The 13,738-nt window shown below is 43.8% G+C and overlaps 2 protein-coding genes across 9 annotated transcripts in view; one reads left to right on the forward strand and one right to left on the reverse strand.

Annotated features, from left to right (window-relative positions):
* Positions 1-6,667, forward strand: part of LOC102064515 (PAS domain containing repressor 1) — a 103,516-nt gene extending 96,849 nt beyond the window's left edge. For all 7 annotated transcript variants that reach the window (XM_074551666.1, XM_074551664.1, XM_074551662.1 and 4 more), the window contains one exon: positions 640-6,667. In XM_074551666.1, coding sequence (XP_074407767.1) covers positions 640-810 — 171 coding nt within the window. In that variant the 3' untranslated portion in view covers positions 811-6,667. The remainder of the gene's footprint in view (positions 1-639) is intronic.
* Positions 5,192-13,738, reverse strand: part of TBC1D8B (TBC1 domain family member 8B) — a 28,394-nt gene continuing 19,847 nt past the window's right edge. Inside the window, exons 14-21 of one of the 2 annotated variants that reach the window (XM_005484483.4) lie at positions 13,454-13,552; positions 12,264-12,332; positions 11,828-12,068; positions 11,100-11,165; positions 10,917-11,000; positions 10,043-10,099; positions 9,629-9,726; positions 5,192-9,335 (exon numbers count right to left, since the gene is read on the reverse strand). In XM_005484483.4, coding sequence (XP_005484540.2) covers positions 8,925-9,335; positions 9,629-9,726; positions 10,043-10,099; positions 10,917-11,000; positions 11,100-11,165; positions 11,828-12,068; positions 12,264-12,332; positions 13,454-13,552 — 1,125 coding nt within the window. In that variant the 3' untranslated portion in view covers positions 5,192-8,924. Of the gene's footprint in view, positions 9,336-9,628; positions 9,727-10,042; positions 10,100-10,916; positions 11,001-11,099; positions 11,166-11,827; positions 12,069-12,263; positions 12,333-13,453; positions 13,553-13,738 lie in introns of those variants that run through there. The other variant, XR_001332519.3, reaches the window with a different exon arrangement.

The raw sequence follows: 13,738 nt of genomic DNA on the forward strand, positions 1-13,738 counted from the left end.
TACAGTCCTCCAGGCAAAGGTAGAAAAGAAAGCAAGAGGAGGAGGTTCAGCTGAAAGCAGCCACACAGCAGGACTGGATTTAAAGTGAGAAATGAATTGCTGAATTCAGGAGCCAGGAGCTGTCCCTGCTTTGGGTGAGTCCTCATGGGCTGCATTGCTGTCCTGAGGACCAGCAGTGTGCACAGCAGAATGATGATGCTGGAACAGATAAACAGCTCCAGGGCCACAGTAAAGCAGAGTTTGATGACACAGTGCCTTTAACAGGGGTGAAACAGCAGGTCCAGGTCTTTGAGGTACCAGCCATGGGTGGGTATATGGTTACCCTAGGACCTCTTCCTTGGTTGTCTGAAGATCTTTCCGGTGAAAGATTAAAGTTGCACATCCTGCAGATTGTACCTCCAAGTAGCTTCTGGAGATGTCCATTCCTGCTGGGCTCCCCAGGGGCCTGTTAGGACAGATGGGTCTGAGCTCTCCAGGCATTGTTGGTTTTGCTGACAGCAGCAGCATCCTGAGGGGCACAGCTCGCACCCTCCGGTTCAGGACTTGGGGCACACTCTGGGGCATGAGTCTCAGCATCAGCAGGAGGGACAGCTGGGTGCTGGGGCAGGTCTGACTGCTCAGGTTTGTGTCTCCCAACAGATGCAGGGTCCCGAGCTGGTGCCTGGGGCTCCGACGCAGCGCATTTTCCAGCCGCCCCACGCCCCGCAGCAGAACCCCCTGAGCTACTTCCTGCACCCCCAGCAGCAGAGCCACCACACACAGGGCCAGCCCTGCAACCTGCCTGACCTGCCCGAGATGCAGCTGCCCTGAGGTCACTTGTGGGGACAAGGAGCACACGGCGCAGCCGCCGCGCCCGGCGCGCACGAGAGCACGGAGCTGTCAGAGCACGGCACCGGAGAGGTCGGGCTCATGGGGAGGTGTGCCTGCAGGGATGGATGGTCTCTGACAGGAGTGCATGGCTGCAGGGGCCTGCTTTGGGGGGATTGCCATGCAGCCAGATGCATGGGATGTATTCCATGATGCTGTTCCAGCAGCAGGGTGTGCCTGGCCCAGCACCATGGTGCCACTGGGAGTGGTGCCTATTGCTGCAGGGACAGCAGGTATCGGCATCAGGCCGTCATGGAGCTCGGTTTGCAATGGAAAACAACCTTTTTCCATTCAGGACTTCAATGCTGAAAGTCACTGTGAATTTAAGCCCAGCATTTGGAGCACATAGACTGTACCAGTCCACAGGACACCATTGGATTTCTGTGTACATAACTCGTTTTGCTGTAGTAGGTCCATTGTGAATTCTTTTTCCTTTTTCTATACCTCAGTCCCGCAGGTTTTTTTTCCAGGAGTTTGGATAATGCTGCTAATTTACATAACACCACTTTTGCCTGAATTTCTTACTGTTGTTATACCAGCTCACATCGCAGCTAGTTCAATATTTGTCGTGTTTTATTTTTGGTTAACAAGTGAAGATAAATTTGTATGGTTTTTACTCCCTGTAGCCAAATATTTTTCAGGTTACAGACAAAGAATCTTTACTCCTTTTTTTTTGTTGTTGTTTCAAGTGATGTAGTTGTAAATGTTTCTATTCGTAAAAACAAACAAACAAACATGCATAGAACAGCATATGACAGCAAACTTTGTGGTTTTGCTAGGTCATATTTCAATTTGGCAAACCCAAAATGTATAATCACAACACACGATGTTACAAGCCCATAGGGTCAGCAATAAATTGTATTTTTGTAAATTGTCACTTTTTAACTGTAAGTTTATATTTATGAATTGAAAAGCCAGTTTATTCCTCAGTGGGTGTATAGTTAAGTGTCCCTACTGTTTGTGTCTTTCCAAAGGAAAACTTTAAAAGTACATTTTTGGAGTGTTAGTAGCTGAGTACTAACTTTGGGCATTGTTAGAGCCCAAATGTAGATGGGTTTGGCCATTACTATAAACTTTGCAAGGCAGTGAAGGCAGTGGTTAGTTAGGACCAGGGAGCAGAGGACCATTAGGACCAGAGCAGTAAAGCTCTAGCTGGCAGACAGAGCAAGGCTTAGAGAGGAGTTAGTTCCTGATGTTTAGTTCCTAATGTCTGTTGAAACCAAGTGAAGAGTGCTTGGTTTTGCCTTTTTTTTTTTTTTTTTTTAATATGGTGTTTGGGGGGTTTTTTTGTTTCCTTCTTTTCCTTCTGCACACCTGTTTCTGGGCCCTTGCAGCACTGCAGCAGCTGGTGTTCCTGGTGTTCCTGGCAGGGCAGCTTTTGGCACAAGCAGCTGCCAGTAGCCCTGTGTTTCAGAAAGGGGCACAGCAGGGCTCCCCAGCCCCCAGGGGCCGTTCCCAGCAGCTCCTCCTGGGCAGGGGATGGGGTTTTGCTGTGCCACATTGCCTGGGGCAGTGGCAGTGGCAGGACAGGCTGCTGGAGCTGGGGTCAGCCAGGAGCTTTCAGGGACTGGTGCAGGGCCCTGAGGTGCTTTGGTGTTTGGCCAGGGCAGAGGTGGATTTGTGAAAAAGCTGTGCCAACCCCTGGCTATTCATGGGTCCCCTCCCTTGGGCAAAAGCAGCTGCATGGTTGGCTTTGACTGGGACACTGAATGCACAGCTCCCAGACACGATGGATCCTGGGTTCAGAGCAGCATAAAGACATTTTTCCCCACATGCAGCGTGCTGGGGAATGTGGCTGCTCACAGGATGGAGGCAATGAGGTGCCCAACAGCCTATGTCCAATACCAGGGCTCGTGCCTTGTCAGCACAGACCCTGCCTGGGCCCCTGCCCACACAGCACATGCAGCCTCTGGGTGCTTGGACACTGAGCCAGCCCCTCCATTTCAAACCAGGACAAGAAATTGTGGCTACAGCAGAGCCATGGGCCAGGGCCACCTCACTGCTGGTACTGGGATTTGGAACACCTGCCTTTGTGGGGCAATCTGGGGCTGAAATATTATCACCTGGGGCTTCCCTGCTCTGCAGGTTTGTTCTGCAGGAAGGGCCAGCACAGAGCCTTCAGGGTAGGAAACACTTGTTTTTAAAGCACTCTTAGATTTAGGGTCTCCTTTCCCCATTGTAAGGCAGCTGGGTTGCTCATGAGGATGCAGTAGGAGGGAGTTGTATTTTTGGGAGTTGTTAGTGGGATTTTTTTTTCCACCATAGCCTTGGCACATAACATTAGAGGGGAGGCAAACATATATCTGTGTTAGGGCTCCAGCATTGCACAGTTTGTGGCTGGCTGGAGGGAAAGGCTGTGGTTTCCCTGGCTTCCTCATTAAATCTGCATCAGCCCAGCATCCCCATGGCTGCTCTGCAGTGTCCCAGCACCACACGGCCCAGCCATGGCAGGTGGCACTCACAGACATCTCAGAGGTGGTGGTGGATGGGGTCAGGGCCTTGAGGGGTGTATTTTTTAACAGGGCTTGGTAGGGAGGAAGCTGAGGCAGAGCAGTTTTCTGGCATTGCTGTGGCATTGACAGTGAGTCCTAAAAATAAATGGGGTTGGGAAGGGGTTCGGGGGGATGTGGGGGTGCCAGATGGGGCCCAGCCCCGCTGATGGCAGCCCTGGGCTGCAGGGACACGGCTGGGGCACAGCCCCTGCTCACAGCTCCCAGCCAGGAGCACAGGAGCTTGGTGAGGATGTTTACATGTTAGACCAGCCTTGCTAAAAGCAGAGACCTAAAAATGCACTTTATCACGTGCCCCCTTATTCTCAGAGCCCCCCCAGCCACTGGCCTCGCTGCTGGTGGGTGGGGGCTGCACAGTCCCAGGCTCTGCCTCAGGGCAGGGCCTTGTTTTCTCAACATGTTCCAAAGGACAAAATCCCACCGACCCTTTCTGGGGCTTGCTTGGTCTTTGCTCAGTCTGCCTCCAGCCAAGGGCAAGGCTGAGTCAGGGCCAGGGGGGTTTTGCCTTATATTGTCACTCTCAAAAAAACAGATGGATAAAATTGTCTTTATTCAGGTTGATTTGTATTTGTTTACCTCGGTGTTAGCTATGACCTGTGCTTTTATGACTCATTTGGAATTGAGGGTTGCTGGTGGGTTTGGTTCATGCCCCCCCAGCCTCCTACAAGAAAACAAAAGTGTGACTTGTTGGTGATGAGCAGAGGGCAGGGACGTGACTGATGGCAGCAGGGTTGGCCTCCAGTGTTGGTGTTGACCTATCAGTCATAAATGTTCTGAGGTTTTCTAGTACACAAGTACCTATATACCATGACTATATATAGATATACATATTTTTAATGTACATTTATATGTATGCAGATGTATATCTATATATAAATATATATAGGCCACACAATTCCAGACCTCTGAAAACACAGGCAGCTTTAAATAATAAAGTCTTGCACTTTTAGCATATTTGTACATATAAGCTAAAGCCTGGTGGGTATAATCAGGCTGATTTGACAAACACAATGAGGAGTTACTGTATATATTGTATATAGTCCATGCAAGTAAAAAAAAAAGAAAATAAGAAAAACTCTAGAATTGAGTATAAATCTTGGTTTATTTTATATGATGTTGAATATAAATACATTTATAAATGTTATTATTCTTAAAAGTATTTTGTAATGGGAAAAAGTAAGTGTCTTATGAAGATGAACAGTAAAGATTTTATTCTTGTTTTGAATCTATGTCCCTGCACAGCTCCATTGAATTGGAGCCCATGCATTTTGACAAGCTTTAAACAGATTGTACATAGTATTTAAAAAAAAATTAAGAAGAAATAAAATAATACTTGTAGGACCTCTTACACACTCTGTATCTTGTTATTCCCTGGGTGGTGTGGGTCTGTTAGGGATCTGATCCCTGCTCTCCAGGAGAGACAAGAGCAGCAGCCATTGTGTCCATGTGCATGGACAGCTGCAGGGATGGGGCTCAGGACAAGGACTGGGATTCCTGTGACCAGTGCCAGAGGCAATAGGAGCAACACATAAATTAGAAAGAACAAGGCATCAGGGTCTGCACACTGTGTTTTGATTTGGATGGACAAAGCAAGTGCCAGTACTCAGCAGCCCAGCACTGAAGCCAGCTCAGGCTTCAAAATCTGGGTCTCTATTTTTCCTCCTCCTCTGGGAGGCTGCTGTACCAGCAGGGGCTTTGGCTCGCTCCTTGTTTTGCAAAGCACTGACTAAATGTGGCTTTAACATGACCCACACTCTTGAAAGAACTTCCACAGCAGGCCATCACAGGAAATAATAATGCCTCAGACACAGAGGTTTTTTACTGAAGGGAAACAATATTTTATTTAACACCCCATTTGTCTTACAGTACCTCTGCATACAACAAATTGTATAAAAGCCAATCTGTCAACACAAACATGTGCTGCCGTCTTGGTAAGTGACAAAGCTATAGCAAAAATGACAAAATAGCCTGTTTTTCTGGAAAGAAACCAGAGTTATTTCCTTCTGTTTTAGTCCAGAGAACAACAGCAATCACAATCAAGAACCTTGTATGGTACAATTGGATGAGAAAATTCTGATAAAATCAACACACAATTTCTTAGTCACTAGGGTAGCAAACTCTTCTAAAATTACATTATTATTTAGCCATTAGAGTGATGAACAAGTGGCTTGTTTTAGGAATGGATGGAAATAGAAAGTGATTTTTCTGTATCACATGGCAGCAGCCACTTCCACGTCCTGGAAAATGCTACCGGTTTAGTTACCATCAGTTGTCCCCCATGGTGGAAAGAGCTGGTACTTTTATTATTTGAGCTATTCCCTGCCCTGAGCTGGGCACACAGAGGCCAAGCAGGCAGTTCCTTGTGGGGGTCAGGGCTGTCACTGGTCACCCAGAGCACAGGGAGCAGCCAGGCTCCAGAGCAGCACATTCCATATGGCAAGAGCAGGAACTTCCCAGCTCTGCTGGCTGTGTCCCCAGGCACAGCTCTGACAAAAGGCATCTTAGCAACAATGGCCCAGCCACAAGCAGGGCAAACAGCACGTGGCTGTAGCAATCTACAGCTGTTTTGTACTGAATTATGCACCTTCATTTATTTCCTGTGACTGAACCTGAAAATAAAGGTGTAAAACTTCATGGAAACTTACAGAAAAAAAGTAACACAAGTGAGTGAAATGACACAACAGAATTCACTAAACCAAGCTGCTTCCTGTTCATGTGCACACCCAGCACCCTCAGGGGATGTGATGGGAGCCTGGGGCCATCTCTGTAACACCAACTTCACCTGGCCAAGAAGCAGCACAGCCCAGGGATCTCTGTCCTTAACTGTGCAGGGCTGTGAAGTCAAGGCATCATTCTCCAAGACTGAAGGAAAGGAACGAGCTGCTGTTGCTCTAGCTCCACCAGTCCCAGCTAAACCTGCATCTATTTGTCAGCCTGTCTGGAGTAGGGATGGAAGGAGCTGGAATAGGAGAGGGAAGGAAAGAAGCTAGCCACTAACTCCAGAGCTCCTCTGTCACAAGCAGAGCTCAGCTTATGGTGCACTGAGGAAGCAGCTCAGCAAATAAAACCTCTGGGTTACACTCCTTGGAAATCATTGGCACTTGCTGCAGCCACCTCTCCCCAGACAACCAGCCCATGATCCAGAGGTTCCAAAAGGAAGAACCTGCCAGCTGAGCCATTGCCTGAATGCTGCCAGCATCCATCCTGCTGACACTGGATGCCTGGTCACTGTGACTACTCTACCTGGATCAGCCTGCATCTGTATTACAGGGACAATTTAAAGACACCACCCCTTTTGGAAAAAAATATAAATAAATTTAACAAAAAAATTCCATGCAGTTAATAAAAGTTAGTGTTCCCCCCTACATCATCACCTTAAATCTATTTTGATATATGTGCTCTTCATACATGGATACAACATCTGACAAGAGCTACTGCCCAGCTGGCAAAGCCTCTGCAGTCTCTTGGGTGGGCACTAATAGAAAAGGGCATTGTACAGACTGAGCACCTTTTTACAGCCAGGTAACAAAAGGTTGCTGTACTCTGCAAGTTCCTTCACCTTCTTCTGCACTTCAATTGTCACATCTTGGCTCTCAATCAAAAAATTCCTTGAGTTTTAAGACTTATATCTCTGTTACTTTCATTAGCAAATAGTTTACAGCTTTGACTACTTGTTGACATAAACAATATCTCCCATAAACCTACAAAAAAAGCTTTTGGTAGGGGCAGCTGTATCTCATAAGGCTCCATTAATTTCATCATGGCTATTTGCAGAATTACTCACTGATCAAACCTTATCTGGATACATCCTGGACTAGAAAAACATCATCTGCTTTGTATTTCTGAACAACTTTGTGAAAACATTTTTAAAAGGTAATACAGAGTGGCCCTACCCATATCCACATAAATGGATAAATTCAGATTTTTTTTTTTATTTTATACATAAAAATACAAATCAGCAGTATATTGTATCAGCTGCAATTACTTTGTGAAGGCTTCTGTAAAAAGCTTCCTCGTTCTCCACATATATGATACAGCTTTTGGACTTTTTCAGTCAAATTTTATTTTACATTAATACCTGAGAGTGTTGAGGAGAGTGTAAGACATAATTCATAAATTTAACACCAACTGCAATGATGGCATTTCACAAAGTGCCTGTAATACAAGTCAGAAATTTGTTTTATTCTTCATTCACACTAGTATTGCACAAAAAGCCTCTGAAATATACCATCATCCCCATTCTGCTTCTTTAAAAAACATGCACATATAAAAATAATGCTGCTCTGCAGAGAAAGATTGTCATACAGGCTTTGGAAAGAGAGGTTTTAAACTAGTTTAGCAAGACTCCCCACTTACTTTGCTGTTGTTGTTAAAATACAAGCTCTTACCTTCCTTCTCTAAATTCCTTCTAGCATCAGCTACCAAAGATTCAAGGTCAATATTTCTCAGCTTTTACACTGGCAGAGCTTTCCTCCACAGGATCTCTATTCTATCGTATTTTATATATTAAAAATTTCAAGTCAGATTCAAGGGGATTTTCTTGTTGCCTTGAATCCTGACAGAGGGAAAATATTACAGCAGCAACAATCCACAGTGCTATAGAAAAGCAATAGCAATTACTGGGTTGAGATATGAACTCAGGGTAGGCAAAGAAGCAACTGCAATCTGTCCCTAAGCAGCTCAATAGTCAACACTCAGCTACAGAGGGCCTGTGCTTGGGCTTTCCAAACACCAGCAAAACTCCACATTTCATCAACATGCTCCTAAGAAGCCAACCATGGCTCCTCTTGCCAGACAAACTACAACCACCATGTGGTCAGAGTGATTCAGCCACTGCTTTCCCTTGATTTTAAACAATCAGTATTAGTTTCTGCATCCTTGTGTAGTCTGGATGACCAAATAAACTTCCATCCTTTTCACCTTTTCTTTGTAGGAGGATTGGTATGAAAATGGGAAAGAGGGGCTGGAATCTATTGGAGTCCAGACCCATGGGTAACATCAAAGCAGAGGAATTGTGAGCAGAGCAACTTCCTTTTCTAATCTCATGGTCCTGTCATGCTACCACAGCCTCTGGTCTTAGTCTTCACCCTGCTTTGGCCCCAGTCCACAAGCAATGTGGAAATAACTAATTAATGTGGAAGACAACCTCCAAGCAGTTGACACTCCTTTAAAGTGAAAATGGGAAAAAGTCATTCCTTTTATCACAGTAATAGAAAAAAACCTGGAGAACACCTAGTGTAAGAGTGATTCAGACAGGTTTGCAACAGGTACACACATCCAGTATCTCCAAGCAATGCTGCATGTTTTAATAACATGGTAAAGGCAGTTCATTATTCAGTCCCTATTTTGGAGTGAAACTCATGAACAATGCAAGAAAGTGACTGTGCTTCAAACTATTTTTATTTACATTACATACCAGTAATCTGATACTTGAAGCTAATTCTTCAAACTTCATTTCCTATGTCAACACCAGACTTGATTTCCATAGTTACAGCCTTCATTTGTAAGCACTTTATGTGATTAATTCAGAATCAAATGTACAGAAAATTACACTCTGGTTCTTGCTTTAAGTTGTAAATTTTTAGCACTCTCTATTTTAGCTTTTATGTCATGAGGTTTTTCAAAAAATCTCACAAAGGCTGGCTCATTTAATAAGGATGCCAGAATCTGTTCAAAGGCAAAAGACCATTCATGGTTCCCTTCCAAACTCTGTGCTCTACTGCCTTCAGTCTGCTCAGAGCTGCTTTCCTCCTGCCTCTCTCTGGGCACCTCAGCAGCCACTTCTGTAACAGCAACTGGACTTGTGACAGGTGACATGGGACTCTGCAGCCTTCTGCCAACTTCTTCCATTTTCAGCAGGAGACTGGTCACCACCGCGATGGCGCGGTACAGGAGCTCCTCCTCAGGATCCCCATGGAACAGATTGTAGAGAGTTTTTGAGAACTGGATGAACTGAGACTACAGAGAGATACAGAGGAGACTGCTCAGAGAAGAGCAACACAACCTTTCTGTTTCCCTGCTGCTGCCTGGCACCTGGTGCAGCAGCTCTAACAACAGCATGGACTAGCCCTGAGAAACCTACGTGTGTCTCACAGTCCCTCCCTTGATACATCACAGCAGTTTTACAAAGCCACAGCCTAATGATTGATGTGAAGATTTGAAATTAAAGGGATCCTAAAAATCCTTCAGAAATATGGTAATAGGACTTAAAGGGTCCTAAAAGAGATTTAAATAAGACTCAAACAGTTTACCTGATTCATTCTTGGTAAATCCTTGACATTTTCTTCTTTTTTAAGAAGTTCATCTTGCCATTGCTTCAGATATGCCTGAATGTCAACCTTCCCCTTACCTTTTTGAAGTGGAAGAAGTGCAAAAAAAAAAAAAGTGAACAAACAAGAACTGGGACCTTCCCATGAGGGATGATAAGCAAAAGAACTGGCATCTTCAATGTCACTCCTTCTCAACAGAGTGGTGGGGCCAAGGACATACAGAGGACCAGAGTTTACTTTTGCCCTTTTGCTCCCATGACTACCCTTACATAAGAGGACAGAAGTTAGCAGCACGCTAAGGTTGATGTTACTTAATATACTCTGCCACCACACACTTTCCCAGCTCTACTCCCCCAAAAGACACAGTTACCAAATATGCCACCAGGATTCTTTTACCTTTTTCTGGGCTGCTCTTCAAAGAACCACTTTCGAGATTATCCCCAACAGATGAAACTACAATTTAGGGGGAAAAAAAAAGTTACTTATTTCAGAAAAAAGGACCAATGTTTCATTTCCCTTATCAAAAATTCCTTCCCTAAGGCACAAGACCCTCAATGTCCTCAGCACAGATTAGGTCAAGAAGAAACCACATGGCAAAATCTGCATACTTTCTATAGAAATAGAAGCCACTGTGACGCAGAAGATCACCAATGAAACTGCTATCAATTAAATAATCTTTATAATGTTCACGGTGCACAACTTGAAGAGCAGCAGGAACAGCACCTATATATTGTCTACTTTAGGCAGATTTTAAAACCAAAAAGGGATCTGTCTTCCCTATAAAAATTCCACAGATTTCAAGAGTATTTGAAACAGATTTTTTTATCAATTCCATAAATTTACTAAAGCTTCTTCAGCTCACATGGTCTAAAATGAAAGCAAATAATTTTGAAACGCTTAGCACCTCAAAGTAAGTATGGATTTGGTATTTTAATTCTTTTATGCTCAGGATGCAGAAATGAAACAGCCATCACTTCAACACTGCAACAGGCTGCCCACAATGCTGACAAATGCCAACCAAATACACCTCCCATTTCCATGTAACACCCAGGGGCCTTTGAATTCAACAATCAGAAGAGCTATCCACAACTTGTGCACAAGTTTATTAAATTGTAACTATCTACAGAAGATCTTCACAAGGGATTCTGTTAACGGGGGTATGATTTACTGGATTTACTCATTTTCAGAAGAAAGCTCCCCATTTTTCACAGGATAATTAATAGATTTCTTCTAGTATTCTGCAGGCAAAACCTGACACTCTGGAGCTTACCACTGAGCTGGCTGAAGTGCATCAGTTCTTCTTTTGAAAGATCATCCCCTTTGGAAGGGCTTAGAGATTCTACTTCAGTAAAAGCTGCAATAAATGATTAAATAAAGTGGGTTCATGGTGCCCAGGCATTACCAAAGCAGTGATAACAATAACAAAAACCAAATGCCACTGTTTCTTACTTACCTGGAGGGATGTGCAACTTAAAAAGAAACTTGAGTTTGTCAGTGAAGCTTCCATTATACATCGTATCTGTTAGGGGAAAGGACAGTCCATTCAACTGGACCAAACTTTAAAACAGCCTCTTAACTTAAATAAATACAATCCAGAGAGGTTGGAACTGGACATGTGCCCTACCTTACAGTGAGTATAATTAGATATGAAGTTTAAAGAAAGCTCTATCACCTGTGGCTGAGCCTGGGGTTAGCCTACACTGAGGAAAGAACACTAATAATGTCTATGACTTACTAAAACAAAACCACAGCACCAAAAGAAATAAAGCACTAATGTCTCAGCATTTCCCTTAAATTTTTTTTCCTGACCATACCACTTTGAAAACAAGATGAAAGAGAGCAGTGAGCCAAGAAAACTTTCAGTTTCCCAGAGGAATAAAGCATTGGTCATCCTGCACAATCAGTGTAAAAGATGACTTAGTATGAAGAATTGTCATAAACCAAACAGGCTGGGCAATGAGATCAGACCATTCTTCATTTGTGGATATATTGATGGCCAACCCATATTAAATTTAATCTCCAAGAGGAAATTATTCTGCCTGCAACAAAAATTACATTATTTGACCCTGTGTTAAGAGACTCAATCTCCTCAGCTTTTTGTACAGAGTATGGAAGGTGATGCACCCCAGGACTACTCCCAGGAGCCATGTCAATGTGCTCATGTGTGTTTTGCTGCCATACCAAGAACACAGGCAAATTGTTTGAAGTTTATAAGGCAGTTGGAAGTCTCATCCATCAGTCGGAATGTCCAGAGAGCCAGGGAGTCTCTGTTGGCACAGTGGGACCAGGGGCTCAGGAGGTGGCACAGAACCCTGAACTGCTGGCAATCAAGCCGGTACTGCTCAAGGTAGGGCAGGCTGGCATCGTGGTGCTGCAGCACAGGACTATTTACACTCCAGTAACAGGAGAGGAAATGCTCCTTCTGCAAAGCAAAGATAAAACACGAGGTTTCAGGAAACAACATGTCTCTCTGGGGGAAAGATGTGAGGAGTTTACTATAATGAGTAGTACAGCTGGCATATAAAACATATATTGAGTCCAACCTTTATTTACTAAAAGCATTTCAAAGTCTACTGTTAAGATGGCTGTTTGGCCAGTGAGGAAAATGGCACATTACCTTGAATAATTCATAAAGCTCTTCAAGATCACTAGGACTGAATCTTACTTCTTGAGACACAACACGTAGCTGAAACAAAATCAAGAAAAAATTAATTAATGTGTCTTCCCTCTTTAGAATAACATTATGGGAGACTTAACATTACATTAAGAGACACTGCTTGCATGTTCCAGGTCTTGGCATGTGTTACAATTAGAAGTAAGAACAGCACTTCTTTTAAAAAGTAATCAGAAGATTATAGATTAAATAAATAATTTCTCAAAAAAAAGACAAGCTTAAGGCTAGTCATTTTACTAACATACGTGGAGCCTACACTATGGAACCCAGGAGATAAAACTCAATTATTTATAATGACATAGCATACAGCTTCCTTTAAATGGGCAAATGCATGTTCAGCTTCAACAGTGAAGCTGAATTCTCATTTTGTTTTAATTAAAAAAAATCGTTCACAGTTTTTAAAAAAGTTTGCTGTAAGACCAGCTTCTAACGTCACAGTATATATGTTTTGCAAAATTAAATACACAATACCATATTAGCATAACCGCCAGTACATAGCTTCTGTTGCTACAAGCCACATTTACTACAGAAAGAAGCATTGGTGGTGGACAGACTAGCATTATCATCAGGTATTGGAAATGAGCCACTGCAGAAAACAGGCAAACAAAGGAAGCTCCTCACAATCTCCACCTTCACTGAGCACTCTGCATTGAAAGGATGAGATAGGCAGATAGAGAGCTGCCACATTACCAGACATTCACACATAACACAGACAAAAAGCAACCCCTATTGAATGCACCACAATAACCTCTTCAGTGCTGCTTCCTGGAGTAAAAATGCAGGTGCTTAATTGTTTTACTGTATGGTGCTCTATGCCTCTGAGAGAACAGTATTAACATCAGCAGATAGAAATATAGGTCAGCCTGTTCCAATCCACACAAAGTGTGAGAGATGCACCAGCCTTTTGAAGTGGCTGGCAATGGTGCTGCTTGTAAAGAGACCAGAAGGTCATGCTGTGATTTACAGCCTGAAAACATCACAGGCCAAGCCTCAGTTAAAAGACACCCTGCAGACATGAGTAGGTTCAGTATAAAATCATATATTTGGCCTGGAAACTGCAGCTCTTCTCAGAACCACCCAATAGGGAATGGATTTTATCAGGGAGAAGGCTGAAACTCTTGCAAGTCACTCACCACATTCTGCTTGGTCGTAGCTTCCAAGGTCTGGATCACATAAAGGCGGTTCCGGCAGCGCAAGCTCTCCACGTCCTCATAGCGAATGTCACCGTACCTCTGAGGAGAAAGGCACCAGTCCATGCAATCAGCTGCTGGGAGACACATCTAAAAAACACCTTTGTCTCTCTTGCATCTAATAGGCACATTACAGGCATGGACACAAAAGAAGATCAAAGAAACTCTGAGGAAGAAATAATTTATTAGAGCACTAACATTCTCCTTAACCAGCGTAACTCTTAAAAG

Source organism: Zonotrichia albicollis, chromosome 14 (genome assembly GCF_047830755.1).
Source record: "Zonotrichia albicollis isolate bZonAlb1 chromosome 14, bZonAlb1.hap1, whole genome shotgun sequence".
Lineage (NCBI taxonomy): Eukaryota > Metazoa > Chordata > Aves > Passeriformes > Passerellidae > Zonotrichia > Zonotrichia albicollis.